This window comes from Neoarius graeffei, chromosome 11 (assembly GCF_027579695.1).
Source record: "Neoarius graeffei isolate fNeoGra1 chromosome 11, fNeoGra1.pri, whole genome shotgun sequence".
Lineage (NCBI taxonomy): Eukaryota > Metazoa > Chordata > Actinopteri > Siluriformes > Ariidae > Neoarius > Neoarius graeffei.
In genome coordinates, this window is record NC_083579.1 from 6,773,218 (window position 1) to 6,798,499 (window position 25,282).

Here is a 25,282-nt window from a genome sequence, read left to right on the forward strand (position 1 = left end):
CAATACGACTGCTCCGTAGTCACAGTAATTAATCAGATCATTCAAACCCTTAATAGTCACTGAATTAGACTTAAATACATTCAGTGATTATTATTAATTAATTAATTGATTGATTGAGTGAGTGGTTGTAGTCTATGCTCACCAGCATTTTAGATCCGAGGTGTTAAAGTCATTTCAGCTCGCAGGCCTCATTACATTCAGTCCAACATGCGGGCCAGACCAAAGAAATCAGTTGAGTAGCCAATAACACACCTTAGCTCTGTCTTTTATATATAAAGGTTATTGTAAAATGCTTAGGATTCAGTCTAATGGATTAATTAATTAGTAGAGGTAGCACAACAAATGACCCGAGCTAAAAATAAGAAGCTGAGAGGTCACGTTAAAGGTCCATTTAATTATGTCAATATATTGCTTTACCTAAACTCTCTTATTATGTAGATGGATGGTTGGTGAGTTCATCTACTCACACACACACACACACACACACACACACACACACACACACACACACACACACACTCTCTGTATCTCATACTCCTTGCCTTTGTTCCTTCATCCATTCTTCAGACTTGTGTGAGCACATTCACTTGCCTGCATTTTAACTCAGAAGGATGGTTCAGTTTCCCACTGAGGACACTGTGTGTGTCAGAGCAACAGTCCAGAACAGGACCAGAACACTTCTTTCATGCGGGGGATCCAACACAACCAGGATAAAGGACACGTCATGTCATGCTTCTTCACTGGTGTGTGTGTGTGTGTGTGTGTGTGTGTGTGTGTGTATATATAAAATTTAGCAGCTGGGAGGTCCGTATGGTGAAATACCGTGACCGAGGTCTTGAAAGTACTGAGCGAGCCCCTCTGGGTCGAGGTCAGTATTCAAGGCCGAGGTCACGGTATTTCACCATACGGACCGACCTTAAGCTGGTAAATAATATATTTATTTTATTCTTTACCAAATTCTAACAGAAAACGAGAGCGCCCGAAAGGCAAAACCGAGCCGAGCCGCCATTTTGAATCCTCATTCACGGCTGTAATGCAAATGGCTTCCTCCTCGGTATACAAGTGCACTTCCATGGCAGGAAAAAACTACATTTTGCCACCTATGTAGTCCCCTATTTATACAAAATTGAGTCATTCAGGTCAGGATTCAGCCATGTTGTTGCTCGGCGTTAGCAACAGTTACAGGTTTTTAGCTTTCTCCTGAAATGTATTCTTTTATTTCTTCTTCCTCAGGGTAGTAAAACTTGCTTTCGCTGTGAACACTGTTGTTATCGCTATCCATGCTGTAAAATTAACGCTATTCTCCTGAGAAATGCTGGCAAAAATTTATAAGATTTTTGATAAAAATCTTATAAATAAATCTTATTAAAAAAGATAAATGTTGACAAAAATTGCTACCATGTTTTTTGTTGTTGTTGTGAACGAGCGAGTTGCCAGAGGTCCGTAACCGGGGTCCGTACCGTAGGATACAGACCCGCTCGCCAGCCAATCAGAGCACAGGATTTGATAGAAACCAGACCGCGAAAAAAATAAGTGCGTATTATCAGTGTTCGAAATACCCGTCTGCAGTCTGCATTTTGCAGAATGATTTTCAAGAATGCAGAAGAAAAATTAAACAACCTGCAATTTTGCAAAATGAAAAAAAAATCAGGCTCGGGATACAATGGTTCTCAATTTAGCAAACTAGCGGCACTGTAAATAAACTGAAACCTGCACCGCGCGAACCTGACGGCGTTTTCCAGGTCAAAGTTGAGCAATATTTACGTAATACCGACGAAAGGCGACGACAACCAAATAAGGGCAGTTGCCATTTTCCGATGTAAGATTTCGTCACTTTTAATACCCGCCGGGAGGACCCGACAACTACCTCGGCAGTGTTCGGCAGTTTCCGCCATGCATCTCCCAGAATTCAATGCGGCACAACAAACATGGCTCCCAAGAAGAGGATTGTTTCCACCGCACAAACGGCACTCACCCGGCCGGTGGCCCGGAACCAGAACATTTTTTAATAATGGCCTCACGTCTATAATGAATTTAATTTAAGGACTAATGACTCTTCTGAGGAAGATTGGAGTCTCAGTCGAAACTATCAAGCAGGTAAAGAAACATCTCCTACACTATTATGTCTGAAGATAAGAAAATATTGAACACATCTAAACTTATCAATCCATCACTCACTTCAACTAGATAGAACTCGACGCCAATGGTGTCGATGGGGACGCCTCCGCCCGGTAGACTACACACCCTATTAAGTTGTGATTTGGGGATGGACATTTGACCTCACAGTAATCTTGACCTGGTGAAATTACTTGTATTAGCCTTGGAGATATTGTGTTCACAAGGTTTTCGGACAGACATTTGACCTCACAATGACCTTGACCTTAGACCTTTTGATCTCAAAATCTAATCAGTTCATGTTTGTCCCAAAGCGCACAAATGGTGAAAGTTTGGTGAAATTCCTTTCATTAGCCTTTGAGACATCGCGTTCACAAGGTTTCGGGACGGACGCACGCACGGACGGACAACCCGAAAACATAATGCCTCCTGCACCTTACGGTGGCGGAGGCATAAAAATTGTAAAACTTATTAAACCTATATCCTCCCATAATTTTTGTTCAATTGACACCGAATGTGCAAGAGCATCTTCAGACTGTACTACTACGCAGTTTTTTGATTAATCAAAATTGAGCCTGGAGTCCATCAAAATGTTTGACTGTAAATGGAACATATACTAGCATGCAGGCTACTGATTAACCCATAAGAGCCCAGACCCATTTCTCAATCAAGGAAAATTATTGAGGAAATAAAATGAACTAAATACAGGTAGTCGTCGACTTACGACCTATGCGACTTATGACCGATCGACTTTACGACCGTCTGGTTATGACTGGCAAGTGTTTCCCAGCTGAGCGTACAACAGTTTCCGCCCCAGCTCCCGCCAGCGCCTCTCGCCGCGTACAACAGTTTCCGCCCCAGCTCCCGGCACATGCGCAGTCTCTCTCACGTGCCCTCGGTCATACAGTTTCCGCCCCAGCTCCTGGTTTATGAAACGAGCAAATGCTCCCGCCAGCCCGAGCGCTGCAACAGCTGATGATGACGTAGACGACCCACAGCCAAGCACCAGTGATGCCAGCGGTCACTAAATTCTGTATTTTGCTATGTTTTACATTTGTATTTTGGTATGTTTCAGACTAAAATGTTTTCTATTTTTCACACCTGTATTTCGTATTTTTTGTTTTGCACATATTAAACGAATTGTACCGTACGCAGTGTAGTATGCAGTGTTTGACTTAAACCAAATAATGAGCCAAGGTAATGAAATAAGAAAATGTTGATAAAATAAGACTTTAAGATGATTACAATATCATTACACATCACAATATACTAGTAAATCTCAAAAAATTAGAATACCATGAAAAAGTTCCTTTTTTCATAATTTAATTCAAAAAGGTAAACTTTCATATATTCTATATTCATTACATGTAAAGTGAAATTTTTAAAGCCTTTTTTGTTTTAATTTTGATGATTATGGCTTATAGCTCATGAAAATCAGAAATCCAGTATCTCAAATTATTAGAATATTCCCTAAGATCAATCAAAAAAAAGGATTTACAATACAGAAATGTCCAACTTCTGAAAAGTATATTCATTTATACACTCAATACTTGGTTGGGGCTCCTTTACCATAAATGCGGTGTGGCATGGAGGTGATCAGTCTGTGGCACTGCTGAGGTGTTATTGAAGCCCAGGTTGCTTTGATAGTGGCCTTCAGCGTATCTGTATTTTTGGGTCGGGTGTTTCTCATCTTCCTCTTGACAATACCCCATAGATTCTCTATGGGGTTCAGGTCAGGCAAGTTGGCTGGCCAATCAAACACAGTAATATCATGGTCAGCAAACCATTTGGTAGTAGTTTTGGCACTGTGGGTAGGTGCTAAGTCCTGCTGGAAAAGGAAATCAGCATCTCCAAAAAGCTCGTCAGCAGATGGAAGCATGAAGTGCTCTAAAATCTCCTGGTAGATGGCTGTGTTGACTTTGGACTTGATAAAATACAGTGGACCAACACCAGCAGATGACATGGCACCCCAAATCATCACAGACTGTGGAAACTTCACACTGGGCTTCAAACACCTTGGATTCTGTTCCTCTCCACTCTTCCTCCAGACTCTAGAACCATGATTTCCAAATTAAATGCAAAATGTACTTTCATCAGAAAAGAGGACTTTGGACCACTGAGCAACAGTCCATTTCTTTCTCTCCTTAGCCCAGATAAGACACGTCTGACATTGTCTCTGGCTCAGGAGTAGCTTGATATTAGGAATGCGAAAGTTGTATCCCCTTTCTTGAAGATGTCTGTTCGTGATGGGTCTTGATACACTGACACCAGCCTCAGTCCACTCCTTGTGAAGCTCTCCCAAGTTCTTGAATCAACTTTTCTTGACAATCCTCTCAAGACTGCGGCCATCCCTGTTGCTTGTGCACCTTTTCCAGCCACCCTTTTCAGCAATGACCTTTTGTGGCTTACCCTCCTTGTGGAGGGCATCAGTGATCATCTTCTGGACAACAGTCAAGCCAGCAGTCTTCCCCATGATTGTGGTTGTGTGTACTGAACTAGACCGAGAGATGCACTGTGTTCATACTGTTTTACTCAAACTCGAAATTAAATATTCTAATATTTTGAGATGGGTTTTTTTATGTTTTTGTACTGTATGCCATACTGATTAAAATTAAAATAGAAAAATGCTTGAAACATTTTAGTTTATGTGTAATGCGTCGATAATATATAACATTTTCACTTTCTTAAATAACTGATGGAAAATATTGAACTTTTTCACAATATTCTAATTTTTTGAGATGCACTAGTACTTACGTTCATTTAACATAGGCCGACTTACAACCAGATCGGTTTACGACCGGTCAGTCGTAACCAAACGCAGTCGTAAGTTGACGACTACCTGTAGACGACAAAGAAAACATTTCTGACCTTTTATTTTTTTTAAAATAGCACTTTCATGTCTCAAGATCTGAAATATTAAATTGCAGATTTGCAGAACATTGCAACACTATTACACTGTTAACCCGAAAGTTCATTCTATGCAAACAGTTTGAGTAAATTCCACTTTTAAAGATTAGTTTTATTGCATTACTTAAACAGTATGAGTATATGAAGAGTATATGAGACAGTCATTGGGTGTACTCATTTTTGTAATTTAAACAAACTTAAACTATCCTGTTTTACCTCAGGCCACAGTGCTGCCCTGTTGTGATTGGCTCAAAACTCAAGACAAGTCTGTGCTTGTCCGTTGACGGCTACAGAGGAAGTTGCATAATTTTCTAATTTACACAGAGCAATTTAAGGTCTTTGCACTTTTGACAGCAAGCTAATTAGCATTTGTTACCGGCTACAGTCGGTACTCGGCACGTTAAAAGTGGGTCAACGTTGTAACGACATAACGTTACTATACAAGCAATGCTTATTTAACGGTAACAAACTTGAGCCCTATATGTTGAAATTCCTCTCTTATTCGTTCGTTAATTTATCACACAGTCTTACCTCAGTCAACTTCTTCCCTCCTTCTGTGAAAATTCAACGTCTCAGACGTGGACAAAAGTGGGCGGGGGATGCGTTTGATTAAGTCTCCTGATTGGTTGGTGATAGATTGGTGTCATTATAGCACGTCGGAGCGGTTCATGCCAGGCTCGAGTCTGATCCACCACTGATGAGTTGCCCAATAAGAATCCAGAATGTCATCTCATCTCATTATCTCTAGCCGCTTTATCCTTCTACAGGGTCGCAGGCAAGCTGGAGCCTATCCCAGCTGACTACGGGCGAAAGGCGGGGTACACCCTGGACAAGTCGCCAGGTCATCACAGGGCTGACACACAGACAACCATTCACACTCACATTCACACCTACGGTCAATTTAGAGTCACCAGTTAACCTAACCTGCATGTCTTTGGACTGTGGGGGAAACCGGAGCACCCGGAGGAAACCCACGTGGACACGGGGAGAACATGCAAACTCCGCACAGAAAGGCCCTCGCCGGCCCCGGGGCTCGAACCCAGGACCTTCTTGCTGTGAGGCGACAGCGCTAACCACTACACCACCGTGCCGCCCCAGAATGTCATCAAAAGACAAATTTTTTCTCAGTAGACGCAGGTGATGTTCAAGCCTATTGGCAGTCACGAGGCAGACTACAAAACCGCAGGCCATCAAAGCCACTGTGGCCTTACGGCAGATATTTTTTTCCAAGGGCACAAGGCCAAATTGAGAGGGCACGAGGACCATGGCCCTCATGAAATTCCTGCCCTGTATATATTAGATAAAACTTTATTAATCCCTTTCGGTAGGTTCCCTCAGGGAAATTAAGAATATATATATATATATATATATATATATATATATATATATATATATATATATATATATATATATATATATATCCATGAATCAGCTACTACATATGCTCTGCATAGTTATTTCTCTATAATTGTGCATCCTTCCTTGTGTATATACTGATATCTAGTGTGCACTGTATATTTATTATGCAGTATGAATAAGTACTCCTGATGCTTCCTCAACACATACAGTAAGCACTAACTATACAGGAAGTATACAAACTGTATTAACAGCTGTATAATAGCTGATGCTGCACTTTAGCTCCCAGATGCTGCAAGTCGACGTGTCCACATGCCTTCCTTCTTGCTCTGTGGATGTTGTGTTACACTTGTCGTTACACTGCTAGTGAGATTTGTGTACTGGATTATGTAAGCTCTTTACACGTTCTTCCTCACAGTGTTTTCAGAAAGCAGTTCAGGTTAGATCATGATGTGATTCTCTCTCTCTCTCTGTCTTGTGTTTTCCAGTTCTCTCATCATGTTTGGCTTTCTTGTCCTCGCTCCTTCATCTCTTTTCATCCCTCTTCCATGTGCATGTTCTGCGTCTCGCACACAAATCACTGACTACTTCATCTCCTTGCCTTCCTTTCTTCTCTCTCCCTGGTTCAATACAAATCTGTCCAACATCATCCAGGCACTGAAGCGGTTCAGTGGGACAGAGTCCAGCAAGCGCTACTCAGAACCCCTGCAGAGGAAACGTCCTTTTCCTTCATCCTTTTATTTGAAATGCCATGCTGTTATCCACTTTTCAATTTTCAACACCGGTTCCGTATCGGACTGGATTTTATACCGCTGATGTATTTGATACCAAATCATATTTTCCATAACTTGCCAACAAAGTCTTCCAAATGTCAGTAGATCAGTATCGGTTCTCGGACAATATTTAGAGCTCATCGATGCACAATTAATTGAAACCATTTCTGAATCAAACCTGCATGCAAATCATTATACAGGATATGTAAAGGGTTATGTCTCTGTGAAGTGCTCTGATGAAGTCTGAAATGAGAGTTTGTTGAATTCTGGTGCAAATTTTTGCAGAATTTTAAAAATATATATATTTAAATATCTACTTGTGTAATATCTATTATTATTATTATAATAATCCAAAAAGTGTAATTTATGTATATCATGCTTAGTGAGCTACAATAAACTAATCTACTCTGACATTATAAGCTTGTCCTCAGTTTGTTTTTATGCAGTTTTTATTTATTTTCCTAAATTTAATCCTCATGCCTGCAAACTGTACGTGCACATGCATCAACTGCTGCAGCCCGCTCATGTGTGTGTGTGTGTGTGTGTGTCATAAAAACAAGATGCACACCAACCTTTTTCAACGCTGACATTCTAGGCGATCCAGTATATTTTCCCCGTGGCTTCCCCCCTTTTTTTTTTTCACATACTGAAGACGTGGAGAAGTTCACACAGGGAGCGAGCGTGCGTGCGTGCACGCGCAAATGCGCGTCCCCGTGCGCGTGCTCGCGTCCGGAGGCTCCTGAGGTGCGCGCGCTCGATCCGGTCCTGATGCTGAGCAACCTCCGTTATCCAAACCCCGCCTTCCTGCTCAAACGCTGTATCGACAAAAAATAATAATAATAATAATAAAAATAAGTCTATAAATATTAAGGAATATGAATAAACATAAAACAAATCGTTTATATTTACTCTTCAAGGTTTTTTTTTGTTTGTTTGAACTCTAACTGACGGATTCTCAATCGTCCAATCAGCACTTTTTTTTGTAGAGACTTTTATCCAGTCATATTTCAGGAGGCGGGATTTTTTACGAGTAAGGGCGGAACAAACGCGACCGTATTGACACAAAGCGGCGCCATCTTGGTTAGGTCACCAATAGTTAGCGCTGTGTGTAGAAGGATGATACCGTACGAACTGGATTAGTTTATGACGAAAAAATTATGCGTATAATTTTTGAAAGAGAATGGTATGCATTTTAAATGATATAAGAACGTCACCATTTCATTTAAGCCGTAACCATATCCGGTTTTTTTTTTTTTAATGCCGGCTAGCTAAGTCTACCTAACTCGATAAGATTAGCTAGGTAAGTTGGCTAGCAGCAGCCAGGTTTGTTTAGAAGTTGTGCAGTTTTAGTCAGCGAAATTAAATGTCAGCTAAATTGTCAAGCCTGTTTAAACAAAGAAGAACATACCCTCAGATAACATGGCGCTGAGAAAAGAAGGTAAGAGATGCTAACGCGGCTAATTCATTTACTGAGGTAAATTTATTTGACGGTTGGTGCAAGTGCAGCGCGCGCAGGCATAACTTGTGGGGGAAATAAATATTTGATTCACTGCTGATTTTGTAAGTTTCCCCAGTTATAAGCCATGCAGAGGGCTGTAGTTTTTATCACAGGTACACTTCAACTGTCACAGACAGAATCTAAAATTAAAAAAAAAAATCCAGAAAATCACATTGTATGATTTTTAAGTAATTAATTTGCATTTTATTGCATGAAATAAGTATTTGATCACCTACCAACCAGCAAGAATTCTGGCTCTCACAGACCTGTTAGTTTTTCTTTAAGAAGCCGTCCTATTCTCCACTCATTACCTGTATTATACAATTCCAAAAAAGTTGGGACAAGGCCATGTTTACCACTGTGAGACATCCCCTTTTCTCTTTACAACAGTCTGTAAACGTCTGGGGACTGAGGAGACAAGTTGCTCAAGTTTAGGGATAGGAATGTTAACCCATTCTTGTCTAATGTAGGATTCTAGTTGCTCAACTGTCTTAGGTCTTTTTTTGTCGTATCTTCCGTTTTATGATGCGCCAAATGTTTTCTATGGGTGAAAGATCTGGACTGCAGGCTGGCCAGTTCAGTACCCGGACCCTTCTTCTACGCAGCCATGATGCTGTAATTGATGCAGTATGTGGTTTGGCATTGTCATGTTGGAAAATGCAAGGTCTTCCCTGAAAGAGACGTCGTCTGGATGGGAGCATATGTTGCTCTAGAACCTGGATATACCTTTCAGCATTGATGGTGTCTGTCTTTCCAGATGTGTAAGCTGCCCATGCCACACGCACTAATGCAACCCCATACCATCAGAGATGCAGGCTTCTGAACTGAGCGCCGATAACAACTCGGGTCGTCCTTCTCCTCTTTAGTCCGAATGACACTGCGTCCCTGATTTCCATAAAGAACTTCAAATTTTGATTCGTCTGACCACAGAACAGTTTTCCACTTTGCCACGGTCCATTTTAAATGAGCCTCGGCCCAGAGAAGACGTCCGCGCTTCTGGATCATGTTTAGATACGGCTTCTTCTTTGAACTATAGAGTTTTAGCTGGCAACGGCGGATGGCATGGTGAATTGTGTTCACAGATAATGTTCTCTGGAAATATTCCTGAGCCCATTTTGTGATTTCCAATACAGAAGCATGCCTGTATGTGATGCAGTGCCGTCTAAGGGCCCGAAGATCACGGGCACCCAGTATGGTTTTCCGGCCTTGACCCTTATGCACAGAGATTCTTCCAGATTCTCTGAATCTTTTGATGATATTATGCACTGTAGATGATGATATGTTCAAACTCTTTGCAATTTTACACTGTCGAACTCCTTTCTGATATTGCTCCACTATTTGTCAGCGCAGAATTAGGGGGATTGGTGATCCTCTTCCCATCTTTACTTCTGAGAGCCGCTGCCACTCCAAGATGCTCTTTTTATACCCGGTCATGTTAATGACCTATTGCCAATTGACCTAATGAGTTGCAATTTGGTCCTCCAGCTGTTCCTTTTTTGTACCTTTAACTTTTCCAGCCTCTTATTGCCCCTGTCCCAACTTTTTTGAGATGTGTTGCTGTCATGAAATTTCAAATGAGCCAATATTTGGCATGAAATTTCAAAATATCTCACTTTCAACATTTGATATGTTGTCTATGTTCTATTGTGAATACAATATCAGTTTTTGAGATCTGTAAATTATTGCATTCCGTTTTTATTTACAATTTGTACTTTGTCCCAACTTTTTTGGAATCGGGGTTGTCATACAGAGGGCCAAATTACTCAATTCTGATTGGTCAATCAAGGAGGGCTTTTTTTTTCCCTTAACACAGGGCCATATTTCTGAAATGTTATTGGCTAGTTTGTTGCCTGGTTACGGTTACAAAAGTTAGCAAATTTTGTCAACAAAATGGCTGACTCTGCTGACTCAGCAATGCCGCGTTTTGCTATATTTGACGAAGAAACGATAAACCAATTGAAAGCTGCAAGCGAAAATGAAAATCCAAAAAAAAGTATGAATTTTTGGCTTTCCGTGTTTAAGAAATGGGCCGCAGAAAGAAATAAACGACTCTGTAGTGGCATATGAATGCTGCGAGTTAGACAAGGTGCTATCGCAGTTTTATGCAGAAGTGCATACTTGCCAACCCTCCCGATTTCGGCGCCCGCTTCCCGATCATATTTGTTAAAAACTGGATAATCTCCCGGTTTGGGGAAATCCCTACCGCCAAATTAAAAATACTCCCGATTATGTCCAATCAGAATCGTATGAGAAACATTCAACTGATTTTTAACCAATCAACGAACAGAACAACAGTCACTTCCGTAATTTAGGATTCACCCAGGCTGTCCATTTTTTACAAGCAGTCATTCATTCATCATGGCCACTAAACCCAATACCAAATGGCAAAAATATGAATGCAAATCCCAGGTTGCCTGGGAGAATGAATTTCCATGGATAAGCAAATGTTCGACCAGCCAGTTACACATTTTAAGGTAAAGATACCTTAAATCAGAATATAATGGACATTTGAGTGTGAAATTAAACTAGTCTTCCATAGCATTTCAGAAACAAACTGTACAACTTCTAAAGTGTTTAGTGAAATTTTGCATGACAGAGAATTTGTTTGAGGAGTGTATTTGAATAGTGTGGTCATGTATTCGTGCCATTTTGAATTTATGTTTGAAAGTTTACAAGTGAATTATCTGGAAAGTGATTGATTTTGATAGAGTTTTGAGGTTTTAAGTGAAAGAGTACTCGTGAGTGTATTTTGGTCATACTAAAATGTTGCATTTGAGTGAATTTCTTTGTGGAGTATATTGTGATAGTATGGTAGTATTTCTAGTGCCTTTTTTTTTTTTTTTGAAAACTTTCAAAGTTTGCAAATGAGCAAATTCCTTTGCTGCATTCCGATCGGATTTTGGTAGGATTTCTAGTGTTTTTTAAAAATTCTGTTGGAAAGTGTTTAGTGAGAGAGATGCATTTTAGTCGTACTAAGACAGTGCAGTATTTATTTAATTGAGTTGTTACTATTTTGGTTAAATCTTATTAAAATTTAATTTATATATGATATTATAGTTCTCTGTATTTTTACATGAGCTTACAGAAGGAAAACACATTTGATGCAATCCAATAATACTTTCATTCACTGCGACTATTTTAAGAAATGATAAACATTTCTTTTAAAGCATCACTTGTGTTATTTTCTGTGGGTCTCTGTATGTATACAGTATTTAGGCATGAGATTTTTCAGCTCAAAATCTGATTTAAGACTTCCCTTTCATTGTTATTATATTAAAATTCAAGATGAGTATTTCAGATGTTTCACTCTGCGCTCTCTCATGCCTGATACATGAATCCCATAACCTATAGTAATTGATAGAACAATCTCAACAATTCAAAAACTCTTTAATTGTATAACTTTCAAATGGTTTACAATTAATTGGGATCCACCGTTTTTATCATTTCAACCGCGCATCATACCCTCGTCCAATTGAAAATGTCGTTCACGCACTTTTCTCCCCCATGAGAATTATGAAAAGTTGGCAAGTATGGAAGTGAGGAAAGAAAAATGGGGAAAACTACGAACCAGACTCTCTTAAAGTAATGCAGGCAGCATTGGATCAGCATCTGAGACAAGAGAAATATCCGAGATCAATCCTGAAAGATGTTACTTTTCAAGAGTCCTCGAGGGAAAAGCGAGAGATTTGCGAAAACAAGGAATGCTTTAGAAACTGATTCAAATGTGCAAGATAGTCTTGCGCTCTGATTTGTTCAGAAAACGTGAATGACAAATGTTGTGAACTTGAATGGCTTCCGAAGTATGAATTTGGCCCTATATATTATAAACAAGTAATCGTATGGTTCCTCATAAAATTAAGGATCAATTTCACTCGTGATTTCAAAGTTTTGAAATCGCCTGGGTCGCCAAACTTCGAAATCACTCGTGAAATTAATCCTTAATTTCACTCGGCCCCATACGATTACCTATACTTGCACCCGTTTGAAATCGTTACCTGTATAAAAGACACCTGTCCACACAATCACACTCCAACCTCTCCACCATGGGCAAGACCAAAGAGCTGTCCAAGGACACCAGGGACAAAATTGTAGACCTGCACAAGGCTGGGATGGACTACAGGACAATAGGCAAGCAGCTTGGTGAGAAGGCAACAACTGTTGGCACAATTATTAGAAAAGGGAAGAAACTCAAGATGACCGTTAATCTCCCTCGGTCTGGGGCTCCATGCAAGATCTCGCCTCATGGGGTATCAATGATCATGAGAAAGCTGAGGGATCAGCCCAGAACTACACAGGAGGACCTGGTCAATGACCTGAAGAGAGCTGGGACCACAGTCTCAAAGCTCATCATTAGTAACACTACGCAGTCATGGATTAAAATCCTGCAGCACGCACGCAAGGTCCCCCTGCTCAAGCCAGCACATGTCCAGGCCTGTATGGAGTTTGCCAATGAACATCTGGATGATCCAGAGGAGGCATGGGAGAAGGTCATGTGGTCAGATAAGACCAAAATGGAGCTTTTTGGTATAAACTCGACTCGCCGTGTTTGGAGGAAAAAAAAGGATGAGTACAACCCCAAGAACACCATCCCAACTGTGAAGCATGGGGGTGGAAACATCATACTTTGGGGGTGCTTTTCTGCAAAGGGGACAGGACGACTGCACCGTATTGAGGGGAGGATGGATGGGGTCATGTGTTGTGAGATTTGGGGCAACAACCTCCTTCCCTCAGTAAGAGCATTGAAGATTGGTCGTGGCTGGGTCTTCCAGCATGACAATGACCCGAAACGCACAGCCAGGGCAACTAAGGAGTGGCTCCGTAAGAAGCATTTCAAGGTCCTGGAGTGGCCTAGCCAGTCTCCAGACCTGAACCCAATAGAAAATCTTTGGAGGGAGCTGAAACTCCGTGTTGCCCAGCGACAGCCCCGAAACCCGAAAGATCTGGAGAAGATCTGTATGGAGGAGTGGGCCAAAATCCCTGCTGCAGTGTGTGCAAACCTGGTCAAGAACTACAGGAAATGTCTGACCTCTATAATTGTAAACAAAGGTTTCTGTACCAAATATTAAGTTCTGTTTTTCTATTGTATCAAATACTTATTTCATGCAATAAAATGCAAATTAATTATTAAAGTCATAAATGTGATTTTCTGGATTTTTTTTTTTTTAAGATTCTGTCTCATAGTTGAAGTGTACCTACTATAAAAATTACAGACCTCTCCATTCTTTGTAAGTGGGGAAAACTTGCAAAATCGGCAGTGTATCAAATACTCATTTTCCCCACTGTATGTGCACATGCCATTATCACTGTATGGTGTTCAGTTAGCATTAGCATGCACGCACACACACTGATTTTAATACGATTTTAATCTATTTTACTCAGAAGTAGACAGAAATTAATTTCAGAAAACCTTCCCTCAATAGAAACGTACACTGTTTACATCTTACCACAGATGTAGTCAGCCATTTGACAACGGTTAGTGTCTAATCTTGGATGAAGCTCATAGATAAATAAGGGGAACGTATCTGTAAACTTGCTAAAGACAAAATTATTCCTTAAGGTTCATATTTGGAGTGTTTTGTTGTTTTTCTAACAAACCATTATTTGAATGTGAACACTACACCTGTGTATAACTTGAGTTGACTACAACAGCAGTTTTCATACTTTTGGTAACTTGTCCATCTTTTAACTGTAAAATCAATTCCATGAACCTCCCAAGTATGGATTTATTTCAAGATTTTTCAAATAATATATTTCTGAAGCCCTAGAGATTTCCATTGTTTAACCTTCCACTGATAGAACACATTAGGTCTGAGGTGACACTGATGCTTGGATCCCTAAATATAACAACATTTGATCAGACGGGTTGCAATTTAACTGCGCTGTAACTATACACGTGCGCACACACTCGCTAAATCATATATAAATCAAGAGCTAACATTCACGTCAAATATCAGAATGGGAAAAATTGTGATCTCAAAGTGTGATTTTCACTGTGGCATGGGTGTTGGTTTGGGCCAGATGGACTAGTTTGAGTATTTCAGAAACTGCTGATCTCCTGGGGTTCTCACACACAACTGTCTTTAAAGTTTACACAGGATAATAATAGGTTCAATTTGTATAGTGCATTTCTCAAAACCCAAGGTCTCTTTACAATTATAGGCAGAAAAAAAAAAGTCCACCAAATAGAGGTCAGGATGTCATTCCAGTGGTGTAGCAGCCACAGTCCCACCAAAAGGCGCACGAAAACAAGTCCCACACCGCCAGCACAGCCGCCGTGACGCTGCCAGCAACATCACTCGGGGCACCACGCCATGGATCCACAAAGCGAGCATAGAAGCACTGCCACGCAGAGCGCTGGTGTGTCCCAAACCGCCTGCACAACCGCCGCGACGCCACCAAGCAACATCGCTCGGAACATCACGTCAAGCACTAAAGCACAGGGCGCTGGACAACCACGATGTTAAAATGAGCAACGAGCTCACTGCAGTCCATAGCTGGGAGCACAGGCATCACCCACGGCGAACCAAGGCCTGGAGAGAACCAACGCCCAAAACTGGGTCCGGAGCTACACCACAACTGGCGGACAAAACACTCAAACATCAAACTACAAACACGCAGAAAAAAGAAATTTTTTTAAAAAGGAGAGAAAATAAAAAAGGCTCCAGTGAGAAGTGGCAGCCAGAATGCGCACGACGTACTCTCAACCAGAAACGTGGTGTGAAAAACAAAAAACATCGAGTGAGTGAGCGACAGTTCTGTGGGTGGAAACAAACGCCTTGTTGATGAGAGGTCAGAGGAAATTGGACAGATTGAGCAGTTCAAGCTGCCAGGAAGGATATAGTATTAGAATTAGAATAGAGTTTGAATAGTTCAAAATAGAAGACAAAAAATAGCTGTATACATAGAATAAGAAATAGGAGGATCTGAAATATACAAATTTGAAAAGTGGACATAATTTAAGGGGTATGTGCAGGAGTTGTTGAAGTCCAAGCTGTCTGGGATGTGCAAAAATAGGTCACATGATGAACATAGAAAAGAGACAAAGGAATGTATGAGAGGAAGAGAATATGTGTAATGGACCAAGTCAGTAACCAAGCTGTACAGTGTGAGCTGTGCAATATTTGTGCAGTAACGGATCACAGAATGGAAATGTATGCCATGATCTTGAAATGTGCAAAATTGTAGGTCAGAGACGAAGTGCATTAATGTCACAGATTGAAAATGTGAGGTTAGAGTCGGTGGGGTCTTGGGCCTGATTGATGAGGCAGGTGCAGTGGGGAATAAGCTGGCCTTATGGCATGAGGTTTTGGTTCTAATGGACCACAACCTCCTACCAGTGGGGAGTGGTTCAAAAAAGTTTGTGTCCGGGGTAAGAGGGATCGGCCACAATCCTTTCCGCTCTCCTCAAGGTCCTGGACTCGTACAGGTCCTGAAGAGATGGAAGGTTGCAGTTGATCGTCCTCTCAGCAGAGCGGATGATGCACTGCAATCTGCCCTTGTCCCTGGCTAGACAGTGATGGAGAAGGTGAGGATGGACTCGATGATGGTGGTGTAAACGGGCACCGTCATTGTCTTTGGCAGATCAAACTTCTTCAACCGCCGCAGGAAGTACATCCTCTGCTGTGCTTTCTTGGTGAGCGAGCAGGTATACGTCTCCTACTTAAGGTCCTGGGTGACTTATAGTCCCCAGGAAGTGGAAATACTCCACAGAGGTTACTGGGGGAGTCGAACAGGTTGATAGGGGAGGGTGTGGCAGAGCTCCTCCTGAACTCTACAATCATCTCCACTGTCTTACAGCATTGAGCTCTAAGCAGTTCTGCCTGCACCAGGACACCAGATGGTCAATCTCCCATCTGTAGGCAGATTCATCCTCATCAGAGAGGAGTACAATGAGGGTGGCGTCGTCTGTGAACTTTAGGAGCTTGACAGACTGATGACTGGAGGTGCAACTTTTGGTGTAGAGGAGAAAGGATGCAGCCTGGGGGATCCGGTGCTGATGGTTCGGGAGTCAGAGACGCGTTTCCCCAGTTTCACGTGCTGTTTCCTGTCAGACAGGAACTCAGTGATCCACCTGCAGGTGGGTTCAGGCATGTTCAGCTGGGAGAGCTTGTCCTGCAGAAGAGCCGGGATGATGGCGTTGAAGGCAGAACTGAAATCCACAAACAGGATCCTAGCATAGGTTCTTGGGGAGTCCAGGTGCTGGAGGATGACATGAAGAGCCATGTTGGCAACGTTGTCTGCAGATCTGTTGGGTCTGTAGGCGAACTGCATGGGGTCCAGGAGCGGGTCAGTGATGGCTTTTGAGGAGGTGGTACAGCACAAGGCGCTTGAAGGATGTCAGGACGATGGGTCTGTAGTCATTTAATCCTGTGATCCTTGGCTTTTTGGGGACAGGGATAATGGTAGAGGCCTTGAAGCAGGCTGGCACATGGCATGTCTCCAATGAGGTATTGAAGATGTCTCTGAACACCGGAGACAGCTGATCAGCACAGTGCTTCAGGGTAAATGGTGAGACTGAGTTGGACCTGCTGCTTTGCATGGGTTCGGCTTCTTAAAGAGCTCGTTAACGTATGAGGCTGTGGTGGAGGATGGATGGGCCTCTGAGGTGTGAAGTTGTAGAGAGGCCCTGGCAGTAGTGGGGGTGGTGGGTTGGACCTAGAGTGTGGAGTCACAGGGGATTATAGTAACTCATAATCACTCTTTAAAACCGTGGTGAGCAGAAAAGCATCTCAGCATGCAACAGCAGAAGACCATATTGGGTTCCACTCCTGCTGTCAAGGTGGGACACTTCCAAAATTTTGCAGTGTAATGTGGCTTACCATCTCAAACTACCCAGTAACCTCCTTGAAACCATGTTAGCTAAAGATCTGAAGTGCTATTGTAGTTCATGGGGAAAATGAGGAGACAGGCTTACGAAAACTTTTTTAGGTTTTCATTATTTTTGAGCTTTTCAGCTGAATGCTTCAAACACACACCACTGCGTTGGTTCTCTCTCTCTGGTTACTGGCTTCTCTTTAAAAGGACACACAAGTAAATTGCCGGTGATCAAACACAGGTGAGGCTCATCACGTTACCTGCTGGTTCGACTTGCTTCCTCTCCGTCCACAGCTGATGCTCGACCACACCTCTGCTGTCGTATTATTAGGGCTGCACAATTAATCGAATTTAATCGAAAATCGCGATTTTGGCTGCCACGATTAAATTAAATGAAAATCGCGATTTATTTCCATTTAAAATGCGAGCTCTGATCAAGCACTTTTTGACCAATTCTCCGCCAAACCATTAGGGGGCGAACCGACACATGTAAGGTTTCATTACTCCGCCTAAATAAGCAAGCAAGCCAAGTGCAGTGTTGCCAGATTGGGCGGTTTTAAGTGCATTTTGGCGGGTTTTGAACATATTTTGGGCTGGAAAACGTCAGCAGCATCTGGCAACACTGGCCAAGTGTGCAGAGTTTCAGTGCAGCGGTATCTTCAAGGGGTGATGGCGTGAGAGTAGGTAACAGGTTGAGGTGAGAGAGAAAAGCTAACTACCGTAAAATACCAAATAATAGCCCGGGCTATTATTTGTCTCAATCACGTAAGAGACCCAGCGCGTATTAGAGACTAGGCGGCTATTTGGAACAGGCGATTAATTCCTTCTTCACAAACACCTTCCCCAAAATCTACCTCAAAATGGGGAAAAAATCATTCTCAGATAGGCCTACTTTTAACCAGTATAACTTACAGTTTGTTTAGAGTTAGATTACAGATAGCACGGTGCCGACTTCGGGGAATTTTGAAGACGCAGAATGCATCTTCGCATGGCACAGTCGGGGTGGATAAAGGATAAATCACACACCTTTTCCTGTTAATGACTAGTTAAGTGCATGCTTTACAAAATAATCAAGAAACTACACCATTGTCTGTGCGCAGCACTGTGATTTAATTACTCCGCAAAGTTATGGTCACTTGCTATCACCCTCACCCATGCAGCCTCCACCCTTTGCGCTTCGCGATGTCTGTCAATCTGAAATTGCATGGAGGGCGCGACGTTGAAGCAACATAATTAGGGTGCGAAGTTTCAAACCAAAGGGTTTTTTCTTATGCTGAAAAATAAGTGACCTGCAGTGGCTACATACTGTCATCTTGCATTCTCACGTTTCTCTCCAAGACGTCTCCCTATTTGGCCGATATGAGCCTATTCCCCGAGTGAGTTGGTACGGTGGCTCGACCCCGTAGAAAACTTAAAGTTCGGATGAAAGTTAGTTGAATAGGTTACTGACTTGTAGGCCTACATGTTGCCTGCCTGACGCGTGCTTCTGCCCAACTTGCACGACAGATTACTTGTTGAAAAGGCCCCTTGGATTAGATTGGCCGCGAGCAGACTGAAATGCATGTTAGAACGCTCTCACCTTTTTTGTAAAGCGTCTTCCAGATCCGAATGGGTAAGGGCAAGTGAAATGGTATAAGGTCTTTAATAAAACTCAGTGTCTGCTTTGATGCATGCATTCGGCAATTTAGGTCGTTTAACAGAAGCAGCAGTCCAACCTTGGAAACCCGCAGTCCTCAATGTCACCACACACGCTGGCTTTCGTTGGGTATACCCAAAGGGGTATTCCTCATTCGATGACGTAAGTGATATCCCACACACCCATGTCAAACGTAATTGGCTAAGACATCTGTCAAAAGTAACGGAGTTGCATTCCTCAAGAAATATTACGGTAGACCAAGATTATAACATTGAAATGGCATGTTTATTATCACGTAACAAAATGTTGTAAACAGTATTATAGAAATAATTTCATTTTGCGTTCATTCATTCATTCATATTGTTTTGGTAGAAAACTATGCAATGCAAAATCGTTTAAACACCAGAAAACCAGAAAAGTGCTGGGCCTACAAACACTCAGACACATGAGCACATCGTAACAAAAGAACAACTCAACTCAAAACTGATTCGATAGCCTGTTAAGTCCATATCCTTCCCTCACTCATCCTCCTCCTCCTCATCATCCTCAACTACCAGTTCATTGTCAAACGCTTCACCCTCATCTTCATGTTGCTCATCTTCTCCATCATCCGCATCCTTCTGGGCAATTGTAGTGCGCCGTCTGGACGAGAAGTTATTGCGTTTGAGGAAGCGATTTAACCACCCAACACTTGCCGTGAATCCCTCCTCTCAGCCATCGCTTACGGTGTTGTACACTTCTTTGGCCTTTTCTCTGATTAATTTTCTCGAGACCCTCTCGTGACGGGTCCTCTTGGCCAGTACCCACTCCCTTACGCCTCGCTAGCCTTCTTCCTGCCCCCGCCTGGTAGCCGTGCTTTGCTGCCCTCCTGCGTTGAAAGACGTTGCAAGTCATCTTTCTGCTTCCTCCACTCCCTGACTCTTTTGGGGTCCACAGAAAAATGTCTTGCGGCCGCTTCTCCACTGTTGTCCTCTGCATATTTTACTACGGAAAGTTTAAATTTGATATCATACTTCTTATTTTTTCGCGGCGGCGCCATGATGAACGTCTCAAACAGCTAGCACAATGCTATGAGGTAAAAAGAATGTTTTGAAGAAAGAAGCCTCAATATTCTAGATAGAACGTTCGGACGCTTTTTTATTTATTTATTTATTTATTTATTTATTTTTATAGACCCCGGCGAGTATTCGGAACCGGCCTTTATTTGTCACAACACACGCGTACACCCGGCCGTTAAAGGGAACTCGGCGGTTAATTGGAACTCGGCTATTATTTGGTATTTTACGGTATGTCGGAACAACAGACTATTTAGCACTGGAGGCAATTTTGTGACCTGCCTTCGCTCATGTTTAAAGCCAGAGCATGTTGATAGGCTGGTCTTTCTAGCTAAAAACTTGTAGGCCTCAGTATAATGCTATGTAATTGTTGCAATTGAGTTTTCAGTTCCTTCATCCTTTGGTAATTTCTTGGATAAATTTCATTTATTTGTCATTTGGAAATCAGAATTTCTCTTTTAAATTTCATTCTGCACTGAAAGCTGTTCATATTGTTTGTTTGAATATAGTGAAATAAAATTTAAGTGATTTCCCTAACATCAAGAATAATCGTGATTAATAATCGCGATTACAATTTTGATCAAGATAATCGTGATTTATCATTTTTTCCATAATCGTGCAGCCCTACGTATTATCTTAAACAAGTCTCAACTCAGAACAGTTATGCATGATCACACATTTGCAAATCTCTATGAAGTTTTATGATCCAGCAGGTCTGAAAAGTTACAAATGGTTGAAACACACAGGAAATATTACATTGAAATATCTGTCATGTGTTTAGTGATTGTCATGCTGGTTTGTTGGTTAGCGTTTGAATGATATTGCATATTGATAAGCAAATCCTTCAGGGTGGATATTTCAGGATCTACTGACGGACACCAATTCAGATTCCACATACAAAGGGCATGCTAAATGTTCTATTATACTTTATTTTTAATACTGTAGTGCACTGTAGTCTGTTTACACATTACTATTTATGTGAAGAGCTTTGGTCTTTTTGTAGCTTTGAACTTTATACGCTCTCTGCAGCCGTACTGTGAATTTCCCCACATGCTCAACATCTCTCCTCTGTCAGTATTTCAGGCAAAAGTCCTGCAGAGACTCTACCCTACTGCCCTAAAGGTAGAAAAAGCACTCGAGACTCCTGTCCATCAACCCCAACCAGCTAAACATTTTAAAGGTGTTCAGCTGAAGCCAAGCAAAGTGACTGGTAAGGCTACAGACTATACCCTCATCTTTCCAATGAATAACTGTATAAAATAGTAAATGAAGTAAACACAATTTCATGGTGTGTATGAGATTGTGTACACTGTTTTCTTAAAACTGAGTACAAATACTTTATGGGTGTTTCTCTCTCTTTCACAGGTCATGCAGGAGAGTCTGCTGTATCAGGCAGGAAGCTGTACACAGTCCTCCCTCCTCCGAAAGACTACGTTCCTGCCAGTGGAGATGGATCGAGGTCGGCTACTGATGCACAACCTGTCAGTAACGCAGATGAGATGCCGCCTGGTAAGAGACCATTTAGAGTGTGTGAGTGTAATGCAATACACATATCTGAACCTGTGCTCCATCAATCCCTCCAAGTGGTGTAATAGAGGAGCCAGGTCACACTCTTAACTGCAAAAGCATTACACACAGAGATGATTCTTCACTGGGACTGACAGGAACAGAGGCCACGCCTCCTTCATTAAGACTAATGGACACAAGCCACACCTTCATTGTCTGATAGACATGAAAGCTCCGCCTCTTTCATTATGCCTGATAGTCAGAGAGGCCACAACTTCCTCATTAAGGCTGATTGATACAAAGGCCACACCCCCTTGATTAAGATTGACAGGAACAGAGGCCACACCTCCTTCATTAATCAGACTGATTGACAAAGGCCACACCCCCTTCATTACATCTGATAGACAAAAAAAAACTTTGCATCTTCATTAAGACTTATAGGCACAAAGGCCACGCCTCCCCACTTAAAACTGACAAAGGCCATGCCTCTGACATTGAGAGACCACACCACCTTCATTAAGGCTGCGTGATACAAAGGCCATGCCTCCTTCATTAAGTCTGACGGACAAAAAGGCTATGCCTCCTTCATTAAGACTGACGGACACAAGGGCCACACCTCCTTCACAAGTAAAACTGACAGACACAAGGGCCACACCTCCTTCACTAATAAAACTGATTGATTGATACAAAGGCCACACCTCCCTCATTAATAAGACTGATAGACCCAAAGGCCACACCTCCTTTATTCATAAGACTGATGGAGACAAAGGTCACACCTCCCTTATTCATAAGACTGATTGATAGAAAGGCCACACCTCCCTCATTAATAAGACTGATGGACACAAGGGCCACACCTCCTTCACTAATAAAACTGATGGACACAAGGGCCACACCTCCTTCACTAATAAAACTGATGGACACAAGGGCCACACCTCCTTCACTAATAAAACTGATGGACACAAGGGCCACACCTCCTTCACTAATAAGACTGATTGATTGATACAAAGGCCACACCTCCTTCATTAATAAGACTGATGCACACAAGGGCCACACCTCCTTCACTAATAAGACTGATTGATTGATTGATACAAAGGCCACACCTCCCTCATTAATAAGACTGATGGACACAAGGGCTACAACTTCACTAATAAGACTGATAGACCCAAAGGCCACACCTCCCTTATTCATAAGACTGATTGATTGATACAAAGGCCACACCTCCCTCATCAATAAGACTGATGGACACAAGGGCTACACCTTCACTAATAAGACTGATAGACACAAGGGCCACACCTCCCTTATTCATAAGACTGACAAATACAAAGGCCACACCTTCATTAATAAGTCTGATTGATGTAAAGGTCACACCTCCTTGATTAAGACTGACAGGAACAGACGCCATGCCTCCTTCATTAAGACTGATTGATTGATTGATACAAAAGCTACACCCTCTTCATTACATCTGATAGACAAAAAGTCTACGTGTCCTTCATTTAAGACCGATGGTCACAGAGGTCACACCCAATAAAGGTCACACAGGTCACACCCGATAAAGGTCACACCTCCTTTTTTAAGACTAACATTATCAGAGGCCACGCCACCTTCATTAAGGCTGATTGATACAAAGGCCACACCTCCTTCATGAAGTCTTTTATAGACAAAAAGGCTATGCCTTCTTCATTAAGACTGATTGACTGGCACAGAGGCCACACTGCCTTCACTTAGCCTGACAAGTGCAGAGGTCATGCCCACTGCACTGCGACAGATTTGAATAAGTAAATATTTACTCACTTCAAGAATGTGATTTAATAAACTGGACTAATCTTTGATCATCATAAACTCTGAATGGATTGGCACATAAGATGGCAGAATTTTTAAAACTAAATAATTAACTGATGTGCAACCTGATTCAATCTTGTGCGTCATGGCAGTAAATGAACAAATATTCTTGTTTGTTGGAGCAGGTGATTGGGCAGCACACATGTAAACAAACACTTGTGATATAACAGTGTTAATGTGAACATTGATATCAGCGCATCCCAGAGTGCATGTGCAGGGACTAGGGATGTTAACTGATGACCGTTTGACTGATGGTTGACCGAATCAACGTCAACCGGTTAATTTTTTTTTTTTTTTGGTTGTCGGTTAAAAAAAATAAATCAATCGTTTTGAAGCTGCCGATTTTGGAGCGGAGAACCTGGAATTCTGTGTTGTAAACGCTTGGGGCATGCATTGCGGTGTAAGGACGACAGCTGATAAATCAAACACCCATTCAGTCATGTCCCGCCCTCCCGCCCCAGTAGAAGACAGCTGACAAATCAGAAACACCCATTCAGTCATGTCCCGCCCTCCCACCCCAGTTGAAGACAGCTGACACTCGGCGAAAGAAAAGTGTAGACACAGGCTTTTTAGCTTATCTGGTTTTTTTTTTTTTTTATTATTAGAAGGCACATCGAGTTTAGTCCTGCCGTGGCCAGTGCATTCTGAAAGTATGTTTCGGTCTGTAGCCAACAATGCATGTTATTGCAGATCATATCTCTCCACACAAACTAAAGGCGCAGGTGCCGACTTTTTCACGACTGAATCGTGCAGATCCGATTTTTTTTTTTTTTTTTAGGGGGGGCGTTGGAATGTCTGAATAATTTCATCAGAGTAAATTCTGTATTAAAATTACTAAATAAGCAAATGCCGTTACAGTCCATGAAACATGGGAAGTATGAGAAGAAAACAGTAAATCAGAAAGCTGTGCACATTTTAGACGGGTACCAAAATTCAAAAAAGTGCTTATTTAAGGAGTTAAAGGCATTTTTGAGACAAAGTCAGCAAACAGTCTTATTTTGTCAATTTGGGTGTGCCGAATTCAAATCTGCAATATGCCGAGCTCTATCTGACCTCTGTTGACCTCTAGAGGTCATTGAACTTTGGGCCTGTAAACGTCTCAGCTGAACCCAGTTTCTCAGCTTTCTAAGGAATGAAATGTACTAAAATGATTAATGAAGTTAGCAAATGGCCTTGTTTGTTAAATGTTTGGGTGCTGAATTCATTTTTCATTTGTAAAACGACATATGACTTCTGATAACCTCAAGGTCATTAAACTTGGCCTATAGGCCTATGCATTTAATGGCATTTTTAAACTGACTTTACTTCCCCAAAAAGAATATGAACAGACAAAAAACAAATAGAAAGGAACAAATACAACATTAAATGCCAGTCCATGTACATGTGACTTACTTTTCACAATGAGAATGCCTAGGCGATCACCTTACATAACATTGCATTACATTTAGCGGTTATTGTTTATACAAAGCTACTGAAAAAAGGACAGATTCAGCAGCATACAAAATGTGGGGGCATACAGGGTATACAGGTTAATCAGGGTTAGTATATATGAGAGTTTTTTTCTTTCTTTGTTGTTTGTTTTGTTTTAAACGGGGTAAAGCCTTTACAAAAAACAAACAACAAAGAAAAAAACTCTCATATATACTAACCCTGATTAACCTGTATACCCTGTATGCCCCCACGTTTTGTATGCTGCTGAATCTGTCCTTTTTTCAGTAGCTTTGTATAAACAATAACCGCTAAATGTAATGCAATGTTATGTAAGGTGATCGCCGAGGCATTC

The 25,282-nt window shown here is 41.7% G+C and overlaps 1 protein-coding gene across 1 annotated transcript in view; it reads left to right on the top strand.

The window, feature by feature from the left end:
- Positions 1-8,232: 8,232 nt before the first annotated feature.
- LOC132893745 (glutamate-rich protein 1) overlaps positions 8,233-25,282 on the top strand; it is a 46,375-nt gene continuing 29,325 nt past the window's right edge. Inside the window, exons 1-3 of the mRNA XM_060932863.1 lie at positions 8,233-8,589; positions 21,230-21,364; positions 21,520-21,663. Coding sequence (XP_060788846.1) covers positions 8,571-8,589; positions 21,230-21,364; positions 21,520-21,663 — 298 coding nt within the window. The 5' untranslated portion in view covers positions 8,233-8,570. The remainder of the gene's footprint in view (positions 8,590-21,229; positions 21,365-21,519; positions 21,664-25,282) is intronic.